The sequence below is a fragment of the Parastagonospora nodorum genome (assembly GCF_000146915.1).
Source record: "Parastagonospora nodorum SN15 chromosome Unknown scaffold_32, whole genome shotgun sequence".
Classification (NCBI taxonomy): domain Eukaryota; kingdom Fungi; phylum Ascomycota; class Dothideomycetes; order Pleosporales; family Phaeosphaeriaceae; genus Parastagonospora; species Parastagonospora nodorum.
The window spans coordinates 87590-103253 of NW_001884580.1; the positions used below are offsets into that span (position 1 = coordinate 87590).

General features: G+C 51.3%; 8 protein-coding genes across 8 annotated transcripts in view; 3 read left to right on the plus strand and 5 right to left on the minus strand.

Annotated features, from left to right (window-relative positions):
- Positions 1-160: 160 nt before the first annotated feature.
- Positions 161-2218, minus strand: SNOG_14504 (hypothetical protein; the record flags this gene model as incomplete). The annotated part of the gene is made up of 2 exons (XM_001804636.1): positions 161-1586; positions 1644-2218. 2 exons carry the CDS (start codon positions 2216-2218, stop codon positions 161-163), a joined length of 2001 nt encoding a protein of 666 aa, XP_001804688.1.
- Positions 2219-3051: 833 nt separating this feature from the next.
- Positions 3052-3820, plus strand: SNOG_14505 (hypothetical protein; the record flags this gene model as incomplete). The annotated part of the gene is made up of 2 exons (XM_001804637.1): positions 3052-3213; positions 3263-3820. 2 exons carry the CDS (start codon positions 3052-3054, stop codon positions 3818-3820), a joined length of 720 nt encoding a protein of 239 aa, XP_001804689.1.
- A 335-nt stretch (positions 3821-4155) lies between these two features.
- SNOG_14506 (hypothetical protein) lies at positions 4156-5075 on the minus strand (the record flags this gene model as incomplete). Its single annotated transcript, XM_001804638.1, has 2 exons — positions 4156-5021; positions 5051-5075. The coding sequence occupies 2 exons, from the start codon at positions 5073-5075 to the stop codon at positions 4156-4158; spliced, it is 891 nt and encodes a 296-aa protein (XP_001804690.1).
- A 1594-nt stretch (positions 5076-6669) lies between these two features.
- On the minus strand, positions 6670-7359 carry SNOG_14507 (hypothetical protein; the record flags this gene model as incomplete). Its single annotated transcript, XM_001804639.1, has 1 exon — positions 6670-7359. The coding sequence occupies one exon, from the start codon at positions 7357-7359 to the stop codon at positions 6670-6672; it is 690 nt and encodes a 229-aa protein (XP_001804691.1).
- Positions 7360-7592: 233 nt separating this feature from the next.
- Positions 7593-8442, plus strand: SNOG_14508 (hypothetical protein; the record flags this gene model as incomplete). Its single annotated transcript, XM_001804640.1, has 2 exons — positions 7593-7917; positions 7943-8442. The coding sequence occupies 2 exons, from the start codon at positions 7593-7595 to the stop codon at positions 8440-8442; spliced, it is 825 nt and encodes a 274-aa protein (XP_001804692.1).
- Positions 8443-8449: 7 nt separating this feature from the next.
- On the minus strand, positions 8450-10407 carry SNOG_14509 (hypothetical protein; the record flags this gene model as incomplete). Its single annotated transcript, XM_001804641.1, has 4 exons — positions 8450-8625; positions 8674-9004; positions 9047-10274; positions 10385-10407. 4 exons carry the CDS (start codon positions 10405-10407, stop codon positions 8450-8452), a joined length of 1758 nt encoding a protein of 585 aa, XP_001804693.1.
- A 530-nt stretch (positions 10408-10937) lies between these two features.
- SNOG_14510 (hypothetical protein) lies at positions 10938-12539 on the plus strand (the record flags this gene model as incomplete). The annotated part of the gene is made up of 3 exons (XM_001804642.1): positions 10938-11765; positions 11873-12148; positions 12180-12539. The coding sequence occupies 3 exons, from the start codon at positions 10938-10940 to the stop codon at positions 12537-12539; spliced, it is 1464 nt and encodes a 487-aa protein (XP_001804694.1).
- Positions 12540-12823: 284 nt separating this feature from the next.
- The window catches only part of SNOG_14511 (hypothetical protein), a gene marked incomplete at both ends in the record, with an annotated part of 3405 nt that continues 564 nt past the window's right edge, over positions 12824-15664 (minus strand). Inside the window, 2 exons of the mRNA XM_001804643.1 lie at positions 12824-13977; positions 14143-15604. Coding sequence (XP_001804695.1) covers positions 12824-13977; positions 14143-15604 — 2616 coding nt within the window. The remainder of the gene's footprint in view (positions 13978-14142; positions 15605-15664) is intronic.

Genomic DNA, 15664 nt, shown 5'->3' on the forward strand with positions numbered 1-15664 from the left:
ACTTCCCATCTCTCCGATAGTCCCCATGTCTTCATCTGTTCTAAAAGTGCAGAGCCCTAGTAATGAAATTTCCAACCATACTACCGTCTCTGGTTCAATCCAGACCCACGATCAACTCATCATAAAGATAATGCCAATTGCAATGTTTATAATGTACTCACTAAGATAACTGTTCCCACATCCCCATATGATCTAATAGAAGAGATGTATCAATGGGCTGGTACACTTCCTCTCCAGCCGACATTCGTAACAGGTTGCCATCTTCATTCAAGCCAGCTATGCGATAATCTTTCTGGAATGATGCAGGTTTGATTTTTTCTTGATTTGGGTCGGATCCAACACCTTGCTGAAGATTTCGCGTCTTCATCATGACCTCCAGGGAGTTTTCGGTACTATTTGCGGGCTGCCCATCCTCCACTTCCAGCTCATCTGGTCCAGTAATGCAGCACGACTTTTCTCCAAATTCTTGTACTAGACGTTCAGCAGTTGGTCGGTCCTCTGGTTTGGATTGAATCATCTTCCGAATCATCCGAAGTGTACTCCGACTGGGAATTGAGGTCTCTTTGTAGTTCGGCATTCGCGCCTTCAAGAGCTCTTGGAATGAGGCAAGGTTTCCATGGCAGGACGTTTTCGAACCATGGTTAGGTATGAGAAGATTCTCCAGCTCTTCTTGCAATCCGTATGATGCCTGATCGGTATCCCGATTCTCCTGAAGTCCTGGTGATGTTCGGGAGTAGGTATCTAGAGATCTTTCGACCTTACAACTATCCAAAGCAGCGAAAATCTCAAGGAAAACACAGCCAAGCGAGAAAATGTCCGCAGGAAATCCATGGTCACTTTCCTGAGCAACCTCGGGTGAAGCATACTTCAGCGTGCATGATGTGTAACCATCTGTATTTGCAGCATCGATAGTTTCGTACGAACGGGAGATGTCGAAATCAGAGATATAGACCTTAGAGCTATACTCTGGACGCCCTCCACTATAGTGCCACCTTGATCGCACAAGTACATTCTTAGGTTTGATATCCTTGTGCTTAACGAGACTACCGTGGATGTGTTTTATTGCACTGCTCAGACAGGAGAAAAAGCCTGTACAAGAGAATGCCATAGCTCTTGCTTGGGTCAGGTCAAAAGAATGGTCTTCGGGTGAATGTTCGTTGGATACAATCTTCTCGGGTGAAGTTTTGCCCAGAAATCCGAGGAACGTTTCCAGGTTACCGTCGGCAACAGGATACATCAGGATGCAGAACTCCCTCATCCAGACGTATGTACCGATTAGGCGTACGATATGAGAGTGTTTGAGCCGAGCCATATGCCCGACCTCACTAATGGCGTTTTCCCTGGTAAAGGGTGTCCTCCTGTAGATAGTCTTGCGCGCTATGGAGATACGGCGGCATTTGACCTTGTAAACAAAACCTACACCTCCAAAGCCAAGAGGCTTCTCGACCTTAAGCAGCTTATTAATCTTCTCAATTTCACCCTTCTTGAACTCGACATGCTGTCCTTCTCCTGACCAATTTTGTTCAATCCGTGGATCAACAGGATAAAGCCCTCTTCCTCTCAGCATTTCGAGGTACTCGGATTTACTTGTCAACAAAATTTGGTTAGAAAGATCGACCTGAAAGACTTATGAACCAACTCACACCGATATAGTTCCAAGAACAGAGTTTTTGTATCCTTCTAGCCGTGACGTAGCTGAATGGAAGGCTTGGGAAGTCGCACTGTAGTAGATACTCGGAGCATCTAGCTTAGGACCTATGTAATATGAAATTTTTTGCATGACCAGATCTGAAGTAGTCACGTGAGATCTTCTTGGATAGGGCAATGGGTTCCATGGTTCGTGTGCGGCATTCATAACCCGGAGAAAAGTGATCATATCGTTGTTCACTTGCCCCGACGAGAATGTAACGAGTTCCTGACTGACAGAAGCATCCAAAGACACACGGGTATGTTCTTGGAATGCATCGATACCTGTCTCCCATTGAATGACATGACGGTCGTATGACTCAGCTGAACGTTGCAATCCGCCTAGACTAGAAGTGGCGTCACATCCTTGCTGACTAGCTATTACTTCAACGAAGCTTTGAGCCAAAAAATCGGATTGAAGAGAGTTATTGTCGTCGTTGTCGTTGTCGTTATTGTTGTCGTTGTTGTCGTTGTTGTCGATGTCTTTCTTAACAAGCCAATTTCGATACTGGAATACGGGCACTGAATCCATGGCTGGCTAAGCTAGATCGTTGGAACACCGCGTTCTTGAAGATGGGTCATTGTGGATATGTCATTGACCGAAGTACAGCAAAATCAAGGAAGCTCGAAAAGTTTCAAGCCAATGCCACCCAATCTGTTGCGGCGCAGCATTTGCCCCACCTTCGCCGGTCAACTCGATCGAGACACAATCGTTGCAACACAGCCACTCAATAGGTAGACACCTACGAAAAGGCGGTGTAAATATTTTGAGATCCCGACAACGAACAAAAAGATCATGTTCGTTAACGTGATCAACAATGGAGAGAATCTCATAAAACGCCAGCGCAGCGCCTGCCCAGCCATAGCGATCCACGGTACGGTACAACAAAATCCTATGAAGATTTTCCGCTACCCCATAGTTTCTCCATCTCTACTCTGTAGGTGCGGACCCACCCAGGTATAGATCACTTGCCTGGGGGTAGATCTTGGAGGTCTCGTCTATAGTTGCCCCATAATGAATCGTCTTCAAAGTGCCACAATCTAATTCCTGTCTGCAACATCCTTCAAGATCTTAGAGCTAGACGTAGAAATACTGGCTAGTAGTCAGGTGACCACTGACGAATTCCCGCTACTGAATGTTTCTATTCTTATTTTGCTATGCTTGTGTAGGCTTCCAGAACTAATTCTAGTGAGAGTAGATTGTGGTAAGGCGAGGTGTAGCGCGACGTGATTGTTGGGTACCTCAGCTTGGCGAGTAGCCACTGGTAGCGCCGTTTGCGGAGCCGGCAACAAAGGGCTACAAAACACATCCACCTGCAAAGTTGTGAACGACTTGAATTGCATCGCTGCTCATTGATCAGCACGATGGCTGAAGACTTCAGGAAAGGGCAAGACGACTCCGAGTTGCCCCCTCTCGACGACAGACTCGTTGCATCAGCAGCTGCAAGGCTTGATGCTGATAAGATTCCCCATGTTCTCTGGGGTAATTACATGTTAACTATTTTTGGCATTCCAACCGTAGTCGATGTACGTACCTCGCGTCAACTTAAGCCGACGAATTCTTACTTTTTCACAGGGCATCGACTTCGTTGTTGACGTCGATTTTATCGACGCTGCCTATGACACTCTTCAAGGTGCCGGTTTCAAAAAGTGCAGTTCAGAAGGTTGCATCGGCAACAAGACACTTTCCTATGCTCCAACCCCTTACGCCCATCTCCACATCACCGAATCCGAACGGCTAGGCCTTTATAAAAGATCCGACATTCTGTGGCGACTCCCAAATTTATCAAACGTGGACGGCGCATGCATAACTCTAGCATCTGATCCTAACCAACTACCCGGACCAGACGTCCTAGGGAGAGGAGGGCGATTCCGGCAGGGTTTACATCCAGTGCGCGTCCCAACCGTCTCTCAACTAGTTCAGGCACTGCTTTTGCTCGCAAAGAAAGACCAGAATACGTACGGAGGATACTGGATGAATTGGATCAGCTACATAGTAGAATTCTGCTCCGAAAACGGCGTCTTTGATAAAAGCCAACTGCCCGGGAATTACAAGACCTATATCAACGCTTTCCTTGAGGGCGACCACACATCGAAAGACCAGACTTTTGAATGTATTGGTCTTACTGAGTAGTTGGGCCGTGGGTGGGTGCGAGTTAGGGACATTCCGGCCTCCGTTGTTATTTTGATACCCTTAATTAGAAACTTCGTTGTTTGATGTCTCAGTCTCGGTGCCGTTACCCAGTGCTTGATGCGACTCATGAGGATGAGAACGTAGTTCGATGAGTAAAGGGGAGCTCAATGAGAAGAAGAGAAGTGTTGTAGTCGTGTTAGGGATGTGGATGTGGCACGATGGATTGGCGAGGATGTACGTGTGGCTGAATTATATGCCGGGGCTTGTCTTTTTCCCTCCATCTTGAGACCATGCGCCAAATGGCTCGACAGAGGTTTCCAGAGTCCAGAGTCGGTCTAAATGACGCGAATCGTGTGCAATCCATCTTCGTAGCGTACGCATGGTAGGCTTTGCTTTACTTCTTCGCCGAGGTCGGCAAGGATGGCGTTCGTATACTGCAGCTGCTTATCTCGAACCCCACTCCAATAACCATACCCAAGTCTTTCGAAAATCCCAAGACTTGAATCAACGACGCGAAACAGCAATGAGATGCCTGCATCTGGGTTGAACACGGTACTGATTTTGGCAGTTGGCATGTAAAACAGTCTCCCGTTTGCATTATCGCCATCAAAAGCTTTTTTGTTTACCGGAGGGTTGTCGAGATTGATCCATGAATACCATAGGTTGCTCTCGTCGTCGATCATCATGTGCCAGCAAGGTTCGTCTAGGTTGTTGCTGTCCCCGCCGCCTTCGTGCCATATGAGCTGCGTATGCTTTAGATGACCGCGCAGCTCGATCCATCCACTAGTAACGGGTCCGGTTGTATCTTCAGTTGCATAAGTAAGATGAAGGTCCGCTACCTGGTAGAGACATGTGTCAAGAGCCATCCGTGGGAATATTTCAACAGGATGATCTGTCGACGCCCATGACCAAGTTGGAGCACGGTAACTCGCGTGGCGACCCTGAATGTTCTGATCACGGATCGCAACATTCCTCCGCATGTACCATAGAAGATGGTGTAATATGTTCTTTCGCCACATGCCAGCCATGTAGTCGTCCTGAGTATGTGCTACCCGTCGTTTGGCGATGCCGGAGAGTGCAACCAATTTGTCGCTGGGATTTGTTAGAGACATTGACGTATAACGTGAAACAAGATCGAGCCATCGATCATGACCCAATCCGAACTCGGGCACCTTTGGTCCAGCGAGCGTCAAGGAACTGTCTATCTTTCTAGCATAGTCGTGATGGTACTTGAATCGCGATCCCTTGAATCCATCTGGGAGACCAGAGGGATATCTCTCGCAAGCTTCGTGCCTTCTACATTCCAAGAAAAGTTGACGTGAAGTAAAGTGAAGAACGCGTGGCGCAAGAATTCTTTCTTGCAGAACCCAACCACGCTGGCCTATTGCACTGCGGGGCACATGACGATCATGTAAGTTCGTGTCGACCAGCTGGCAATTAACACAATCCAGATCAATATTCATGTCCTAAAGACAGAGGGATACGCTCACATTATTGATGTGGTGTGGATTGCAGTCACGGAATAACCCCTGTGAGCAATCTTGAGCATCCGTAGCAGAAATGTTACACATCGCGTGCATGTAGACTTTGTCCATCAATGCTGACTCGCGATACCAGTCACAGAGGTCATCCTTGTCTTGCATGATGCATAGCGAGTCTATCCATAGATAGCGCATGCCCAGGCTTCTCGTCACGAATACTGCCTCTCGAAAAGTTTTCGGTAAGTTCGCCACGTCAATTCCAGCACGGAATGCGGAGAGCAAGGATCTTGAAAGTTGCAAAAAAGACGTCCCTCCCCAACGGTGACTGAGCGTAAAGTAAGGTCCGCTTGGGGTATGGTCTGCTGTTTGAACAAGGTAAATAGTGTCCCCAGGCACTGCATGTTTCCCAAGAAACAATAGACGCGTTGGATACCACACTATGGGCACATCTCTGTTACATTTGTCATGCCATTCAAGAAAATTGCTCAGCCAACGAGACGCTAGCAGGATTGAGCGTTCTGAAGATGTGGAGTGCGTGGAGCACGATTTGAGTGAGATTTCCTGAACCTCCTCCGTTCGTGTTCCTGCAGGCTGAATCAGCAGCAAAGCACATATAGAGTAACGCGCACGTACCAGGCGTCAGCTGAAAGTACTCGACTGCTCCGAAGTCGACCAAATCCTCGTTGAAGCGTAAAGAAAGTGTGGAGCCCAAGCTTCGGCTCTTGACAGTGATCATGGCATAAGTGAGAAACTCTTCGCTGCCTAATTGCCCCTTAATACGATTGTGTATGGTGCTAACGACGTCGGAAGCGGTGATATTGTTAGGTTTCTTGATCCGGTCATGTGTGCAGCAACCGACCCAGAACGGCTCGCAAATGTGGCAGCCGGCGGCCACGGCAATTGAAAGTGAAGACAAATTACGATGATGACCACGTGTCACCAGTATAGTACTAAGAACTCCGTCGCGCAATGTCTTAACTAGTGTCCCAGCAGTCGATTCTCCTTCCCCAGTCTGTTCATTCTCGTCACCTTCCCTATCCTGGCTGGAGGTAGCTTGCTGGTTTACTTTTGTGTCGTGCTCCTGCGGGGCCTGGGAACGACCGAGCGTTTCTATACACACATCACAAAGCATGGCGATAACTCGTAGACTCGAGTGTGTCAGTTGCAGGGTGCTTCGATAGTTGATAAGCAGGGTGAAGCTATGCAGGCGTGTGGATGTTGTGACCAGCTCCAGTGACGATTTGCGCCTCAAGCCAGTGGAGAATGACGGATGCCAGGACGCGTTATCGATCGGAGATGGATGGCATCATGGAGCGTATCAGTGATAGTTGGCGAGCACTCGCACATAAGGCAGCCACGACGAGTCAACTACCCCGAAATTTCACCCTCAGCCTTCGCGGCGTTCATCAGCCTCTCCTTTCGACCCTCCTTCCAAGCCTTGTCGAGCGCTTCGAGTTTGCCACCAAGGATCTGCACATTACCTGGTTCAAGCATGGCCACCCCTCGTCGGACGTCGAAGTTCCGCAACACGAGCTTCGTTCCCATGGCGATGTTTGTATTAAGTCCGTCGATACCCCTGATATCGTATGCGTACATCTTCAAGCTTTTTGCATCCTGGAGTAGCAGCTTGAATGGGCCTTTGCTGTGGATCGGCGCGACAGCCGCAGATGGATCGTCGTTCTCCTGCTCAACCACTCTTACGACTTCTCTTCCCTTTGTTGTCTCTCCACGCTCTTTCGACTCGATAGCTTCGACTTGGGACCACCGCGAGTTGCCAATGTCTTCAACATCGAGCAACTGGCACACCACGGGTCCTGGGATGATGCGGGACTGCACAGTGCCCCTCAGAATATCTGGGGGAAACACTGCATGTTGAGGGGGATTCAATGTTGTTGTGATGTCGGTTGCGAGGAGTCTGAAGCCGGCTGTCTGCTTGATAGCAGGCAGTGGCGTGTTTGGACGCGTCGTGGAGAGGAAGCTCTGCAACCAAGCCGCGGTAGGGTAGAGATGTCGTCCGTTGAGGTGCTGGGTTAGTTCCGCTGCTAGATTAGCTGCCATTGTGCAGATGAGCCAGTCTTGTTTGGTAAATCAAGCGCCCGCACAAATATTGGCTGAGCAATGGCGGAGACAAATGTGAGAGACGCGTCGCGTAAATGACGTGGGGAGCTCTTTCCGAAAAGTGGCCTCGGCCCAAGCTTCACCACTACAACACTCCCACTGCGCAGCAAGACTCTGACCTATATCCCGCCAAAACTCCGTGATCTCCTGGAAATTACTGCACGAATAACGCCATGTCGACTATAGCTTCGCCAAGAGCCAGCATCTCGGTGCGCAGCGCCTCGTCTACCCGCAACTCCATCGACAGCTCCAGGGCTCCGCAACCGGCTCGCCGCAACAGAGCAGCCCTCCGAGAATTCTACGGCCTCAAGAATGCGCCCAAAGATGGAGACGCAAAGATATCCGAGGAGTCTTCACGGACCGAACTCGGCCCCGAAGAAGACGAGACGCTGACGGAGCTGGATGCGGCCGACTTTGATGCCGAAGCATTCGTGAACAGCTTGCTAGCCAGAGAGGGTCTGAAGGGTGTTCTCAAGGTCGAGGCAGACTTGGTATCACGTGAGTATGACCATCCATGCTCAAGCTCTGCTTGCTAACGATATCCAAGAAATACGCAATCTGGACAGCGACAGAAAGTCACTCGTGTACGACAACTACTCCAAGCTGCTTTCTGCGACCAGCACTATCCGCCGAATGCGAGGGAATATGGACCCACTCGCTCCCACAACACACACCCTTGGTCCTGCAATCTCACATATTGCTGAGACTGCTAGCTCGCTGTCCTCTTCGATGCAAAGTCAGCAAGCGAAGCCCGAGGGCTTGGGCATCAGCGTGCTAGTCGACCAAGACGATGCCGAGAACGAAACCGAGGTTCAAAAGCAAAGACAGCGGGACACTGTGAGATGGGTGCTTGACACACCGCGCCGGCTTCAGGAAATGATCGATCAAGACCAGGACGAGGAAGCAGAGCAAGAGTGGGAACAAGTCAGCAAGATCCTTGCCAAGTGGAAGGATGTAGCTGGCGTCACAGAATTGAGAGAAGCGTGCGAAGAGATTATGAAGGAAGAAGACGACTCTGAATGAGTGCGGCCTAATTCAGCTGTCCATTCCATTTGTCTAGTCCTTTGCCTGCAACTTCCCAGGCAGCGGCAGCTTTGAAGGTGCTCATCTCGTCGAATCTTTTTGCGACAAGCTGTATACCGACTGGCAGCATGCCGGGCCCTTCCGGAGCCTTAGCCCAACCGGCGGGCATCGAGAGTGCTGGATCTGTGCAGGGTCAGCATTTGAGTTTACCAAGGATTAGTGCATACTCACGACCGGTGACATTGAATTGGCATGTGTTCAATGTCGCTCCGATGGCGGGTTCCATCTTCTTGCCCACGTCTGCCGATAGCTCGGGGTGCTTGCTTCCCACGCGGGGGTTCACTGGAGTCAAGAGGATGTCGTACACCTTCAGAACCTCGTCATATGCGTCGCGCAGTTGTTGGACGTGCCCCATTGCCTTCGCTAGTACAGCGTTGGCATCCGCCTTTTCGTTCATGAATGCTGAGTTGAAGAACATGTTCGCAACCGCAGGGTTATGCTTGTTCAAAGTATCAAATGCGTTCTGGTCGAGCGATGGCGGTGTTACGTCCGGCATGGCATACTGCAAGAATGGCGTCGGTCGATTTTGCAAGCCGTTGCTTACTATGAACGGTCGCGAGATGACAGTCCAGATGGCAGGTCCGAGAGTATGCATTGGAATCGAGACTTCCTCAACACTGGCTCCGATTGCATTAAACTGAGCCACGGCATTGTGGAATACGCTCTTCACCTCCTTTGACAGTCCAAGGACATCGAGGCCCTCCTTCATAATGGCAACACGTAAGCCTCTGCCTGCACTGCTCGGCGTCCATGCTCCGTTCGTTTCCTTTTCCGTCCGCCATTCTTCAAGCAAGGCTGGGTAGTCGAGCACGTTCTGTCGCAGCGGTGTCTCCGGCGTGCATCTTGGATCAATACCATCATAGCCAGCCAGCACGGATAGCAGTAGTGCGTTGTCCTCAAGACTCGTAGTCATTGGCCCAGTGTGATCAACCAGCGGTAGCAAGCTTATTATACCTGTATACGGAATCAGGCCATGGGTAGGCTTGAGACCGTATATGCCAGCGTATGCGGCCGGGATACGTATCGAACCACCTTGGTCTCCGCCAATCGCCATGTCGACACTTTCTCCAAGCTCTTCGTCGTTTGGCTTGAGCTCATTCTTCTTTCTCCAGGCTCGGACTTGCCCAGCAGCGACCATTGCACCACAGCCACTGGATGAACCACCAGTCGTGTACCCTCGAAGCCAGGCATTGTGTACAGGACCAGAGGCTGATGTGAACGACAGCGGGCTCATGGAGAAGTGCTCACAGTTTGCACTGCCTTTGATCGTGCCACCACTTTCCAGAACGCGTTTCACAACTACGGCATCGATCTGCGGAATGGGGTACTCGCTCTTCCCGGTCAGAAGCTCTGGGAAGGTACCGCCAGTCAAGGGCACGCCAGCAATGGATACATTGTCTTTGACCGCGACCGTCTTTCCGGCTAGTCTTGAGTCCACCGGCTTCTTTGACGTGATGGCCGTCTGATGGCTCCAAGAGTTTAGTGGATTCTTCTGAAAATCACCAGCTAGTCTGTGGTACGTGCGAGGAAGCGTTGTTGCATCCGGAAGCAGACGAGGGTCTGTATACGCCGGAAGAGCATCGATGGCTGCTGATGTAGCATCCAGCCCATTCAGCAGATGGCGATAGTGCTCTTCTTCCTTCTCGCCCACAACAACTCCGTATGTCTTTGCTACAGAGCGCAATTTCTCGGCATCGACTTGAGGTCCAGTTAGATGTGTACTGGCAAAGGTGGGGTTGAAGTACCTGTTGGCGGACCAGTACTCAAAAATACTACCGACATATTTTCAGCGGGTCTAGTCACAGACGTTTCGCGACTACAGTATTCAACTCATCGCTGTTCCCTAGCATGTACATGAGTACTCATATACCCGTCTCTTTACATTCGGAGATAAGCATCATCCATGTCGGCAACAACGAGCCGCAGTGGAGCTGATAGCTTATCAAGCCTGCCCTGCCCTCTTACACATCGTCGGAAGAATACAAATCTCTCCGCGTCCTTGCCACAGTCTAACGGCCACTTACACCTAGCCTTCAGCAACCCTGAATCCGGTAAGTGGGGGCATACGAGGTCTGTGCGTTCGACGTCACCCTAGCGGACCATCGTTCCTGCGTGCACGACACTAAAAATCTCGTGTCGGCTCTCGGGACATGTTCCGCCATGGACATCGTTGCCTTTTACAACCTCACCCACCGTTCGGAATGTTTCCCTGGAGCCGTTCGGCTTCACGTTAGCTTCCGCGACTCACCGCTCCAACGGATAAGATCATGTGCTACATACACGACTTGTGGTAGGGCCGAAGTAGTACGAAGAAAGGGTTTTATGGGCGAGGGGGTACGGTGTTTATCAAGACAGTCATATTGATTGAACTTCTGAAAGAGTTTCCTCACAATCTTCTCCAAAGCAAAACTCCATCTCTGTCAATCTCCTTCACCATGACCCTCTCCCGTCCCCATCTCCGCCCCTTAAACTTCCTCCTCATATCCTGCTACCTTGGCGCCATATCCAATGGCTACATCTCCTCGCTCATCTCCGCGCTGCTCTCCAACCCCCTCTTTTCCTCAAGCATGCGCATATCCCCCCTCCAACTCGGCCTCCTCACTTCCGCCCATTCAATCGGCTGCATCGCCTCCTTCTTCCCCGCGCCCTATGTCAGCGAGCGCTTCGGCCGTCGCCGCGCAATCCAATTGGGAAATGTAGCCATGCTCGCCGGCTTCGCGGGCCAGATCGCCAGCAAGAGCTACATCCCCTTCCTGCTGTGCAGGATGTGGGTGGGTTTCGCGAGTATGTTCAGCACCATCAGCGCGGCGGCACTCGTTATTGAACTCGCGCTCCCGCGGCAGAGAAGCGTAGCCGGCGCGCTATTCAACACGTGCTGGTTCCTGGGTGCCATTGCCTGCGCGTGGACAAGTTTCTTCTGCCTCAAAATGCACGCGAGTGAATGGAGTTGGCGAATCCCCGTCGCAGTACAAGCTATCTGGGCAGCCGCGCAGGTGCTGCTGATATACTGGTGTCCCGAGAGTCCCGTGTGGCTTTATCGCCGGTCGCGCGAGGCGGAGGCCAGGGCGATTCTGGTCAAATACCACGCCGACGGGAATGCAGAGGATGTAGGCGTGTTGGTTGAAATCGCACATCTCGCTGCCTCGACTTCATCCCAACCTCCGACCTCCCCTTGGTCAACACTGTACTCGACACCGGGACACCGCCGCCGCCTACTCATCAGCATCATCATCGGCGTGTCCACGCAATGGGTCGGAAACGGCGTCTGTTGGAGGTCTCGACTCACACACCTCACTGCAAACGTTTCCTTTATTCATATTACTCTTTGTTCCTGCTATGTATATATGCAGGTAGATAGAACACGTAGTAGAATATATCTCTTCTATTCAAAAGCGTCATTTCATTCTACCTGGCCCCCGTCCTCGCCACAATCGGCATCTCCTCCCCACTCACCCAACAATCCATAAACGGCTCGCTGCAAATCTACACCTTCGTCATCGCAATCATCTCCTCGCTGCTCTCCAACGTCTTCGGCCGCCGCCGCCTGATCCTCACTTCCACCTCCACCATGCTGCTCTTCATGCTGCTCGTCACCGTCTTCTCCTACCTCTACACATCCACCGCGACACCCAGCTACGGCATCGCCGTCATCATCTCCTTATTCCTCTTCTTCGGAGGGATACGTCATCGGCCTCACGCCCATCCCCATCCTCTACGTCAACGAGATCTGGCCCGCGCACATCCGCACAAAGGGCACGAGCGTGTTTTGGGTCAGCCAGGCCGTCGCCGTGTGCTTCAACCAGTTTGTCAACCCCATTGCGCTGCAGGAGATTGCGTGGCGGTATTACCTCGTGTATGTGGGCGTGCTGTGTGCCGTCATTGCGTTTGTGTGGTTCCTGGTGCCCGAGACGAAGGATTTGAGTCTCGAGGAGATTGGGCGGATGTTTGATCGCGGGAGGGGGCCGGAAGGGGAGGAGGTGGAGTTGGCGGATGTGGCTGGGAGACGGAGTGGGGATCTGGAGGAAGTGAGGGTGTAGTATGTGTAGTGTAGTGTAGACCTTTGAGCATTTGACATGTATGTTTGATTTTTGATTTCGGACTCGACTCGTCATTCCATATCGTTTCAACCTTCTACATCAACCTTTGCCCACCCAATCTGCCAGCCCAGATGCTCGCCTTCGAACAAGAACAATACACATGAAAAAAACTGCCAGATAGAGTATCAAATATTCGATAGAAATTACACATTTCGCACGCTTAGAGTTCGGCCAACCAGTCGAATCTACACAATAAAATAGCCCACCCACGCTTAAGTCGACTACTAGTCGATCGTGATAACATCCTGCCCTTGACCGGGTCTACCATTTGGCCTGCCCTGCGGCTGCTGCTGCTGCGGTGGACGACCGTTCTGCATCTGTGGTCTGCCATTTTGCTGTTGATTTTGTTGTGGCGGTCTCCGCTGGCCTTGCTGTTGCGCCTGTTGTTGGCGAGCTTGTTGCTGCAATCGCTGTTGGTTGGCTATTTGCTGCTGCTGCTGCTGCTGTTGGCCAGTCATTTGCGGTTGTTGGGCTTGTGGTTGCTGTGTTTGTGGTTGTGCAGCGGGAAGCACCAATGGAGGAGGAGCTTTGTATCCGCCTTCCATAGTACAGCTCAAGACGCACTCGTTGAGTTTGCTGAGCGCTTCGCCTACGCCATCGATTTCTGCAACAAGGCCGTTTCGTGTACCGAACCATCGCTCGCCCTTGCTCGAGAAGAACTCTTTCAGCTTTTCTTGCAGAGTCTCCAACCTCTGGTGAGTTGGGTATCTTTCAGGGGTTGGTCGTAGATCGGGTGTGTGCTTCTTCATGTTGTCTTCAATGAACCAGTACACCTTGTCGTCCTTTGGTTGCACGCGGACGTCGAAGGTGCATACGGGATTCTCGTAGGCGAGTCTGTACTTGAAAAGGGAGTGGACGTGGGTAGCTGGATTCCGTGCGTTGACGTTGGCATCGTTGGCTTCGAGAGCTTGAAGCGCAGTCACCAACGGGCGCGTGACCAAAAGCGTAGTACAGAAGCGATCAAGACCGTTGGCATCGCCGGTGAAGATACCCGGGAGTTGTTGGTTGTGGCTATTGGCAATGTCTGTGAGCATTTTGTGGACACGGTGATGTGGGTTCTTATGCGACATCTCAATAGCGATCTCCTTCTCAGCACCGAAGCTAACAGCGGCGACATGCGACGAAGGGCCGTATCGGAACTCCACACGCTGTAGTGATGAGGAGCCTAGGCGCATCTCACGCTTCTGTAGGGTCGTCGCAAAGGAACGAAGGCGATTAACATCTCGCAGTCGTCCTCGTAGCTCGCCAAGAATATCTTGTCCGAAGGGTGTCGACAGAAGTATCCTAAAGCTGCCATCGGCCGAGAACTTGAAGCCTTTTTGCGGTGAAGCTGCCATCAGCTTTTGCATGTCTGCGGCGACAGACGTTTTCATCTTCCCTGCCACGATGTGCCAGATAGTACGATCCCCAGACCGGAACCCCTGACATATTATGGCTAGATTTGACTCGAGCCAAGGCTCTTCTCCAGGCGGCGATGTCAATAGGTCGTTCGTATGCACGTGTAGCACCAGGCCTCTGGTAACACGTTCTGCCTGAGCCGTACTCTTTTGCTGTCCGAGCTCATACCGTAGACTGAATTGCTTCTTCTCCTTTTCCAGTTGCCGGACCGTGACACGAGCGGACAGGAGTTGCACGGCTACCCGCTCAAGACTTGCCAAGGTGCTGCGAGTGATTGCAAGTGTGCTTCCATCCGGGCGGTCCATCTTGATTTGCTCGGCATGCTCAATGGCTGTGCCATTCTTTCCGATTTCGAAGATCCACCATGAACTACCAGTAGCGTCTACTACATTTCCCAAAGCCCAGGTCGATGACCAGCCTCGTGGTGTGTACATGGCATACCGGATAACGGCCAACTTTACGGCAGATTTCACACTATCTGAAGGGAGGGCTGGCCGATTGATGTTATGCCATCCAAGCTGTTGCGCATGTTTCTGCACAAGCTCGTGTAGAGTTTGTGCCAAGACTTCAGTCAATATGTTAGCCATAACCTTCGGCTCCCTGCCTTGGTTGAACGCATGTTCCGCTCTAGCCGTCACATGGGTGGCGGGCTGTAAGATGTAGCTTCCAGTGACTGGTTCTAGGGACAAGGTTGCCGCATTGCCGCTAGTCCCCAAGGAAACTTGAAGCTTGCAGTCTGCCGGCTCAGAGTCTGACAGGCTTGATCCCGCAACAAGTTGCGGGTTGAGGCTCTCATGTGTCGATCGTAAGATGTCGCTAGCGTGGCACGCAATGATGCGCTTGATGACGCGTTCGAATGACAGGTTGTGCCAGTCAAAGTCGAGCTTGAAGTCCTTCACTTCCACACCTTGGCGGAACCAGCGCATATTGAGAGATGGCAGGGACTGCCCTCGCCATGACGACTTTCCTTTTCTAGTGTTGTTTTTCGAAATACCAAGTTCAATCCAGTTCTTCTTTGTAGGCCTGTCGGTCCAGTAGGAGACTACGAGCTCGCGGTGGACGTTCTCAACTTTTAGTGAGCCTGCCCACTCCGACCTCACAAGCGCTAGAGCCTGTGAGCGAAGGACGGAGATCTTGTGTGTAAGTACGAAGTTATTGAAAAAGTCGAACAGGCCGACCAGGCCCTTCTCTTTCGAGATTGCGTTGGCCTGCATCTGTACGCGTTCGAAGAAATGGCTATTCACTGTAATTGTTGGCGCCGGAGAAAAGAGCAATCGCAGGTCAACAAGCCACCATTGTTCCGAAGTGTCTTCAGAAAACGAGATGACATCAAACTCCAGCTCTTTGCCCATGACGAACGTGGTGCGCCCAGACTCTATCCGCCAGTCCTGCAGGTGCCGTGGAAGAGATTCGTGGACATTTAGCCGTATGGACATGGTAGTATTGACATATCGGAGGAGCTTAAGGGCCTGCTCTGGCGATATTGGCTCTGGAGGAATGTAGCCTAGCGATGGCATCCATGGCGCTTTTCCAGTTGACAAAATTTCAATTGCGGTGGCGATGTCTGGGTTCCGCTCTGCAGCAGCATTGGTGTAGATTTTGATTGCCTCGATCGCGCCAGGTAAAAAGTCGACGTGCTCCCTTTGCGCTGTTGCCCAAGCATACAA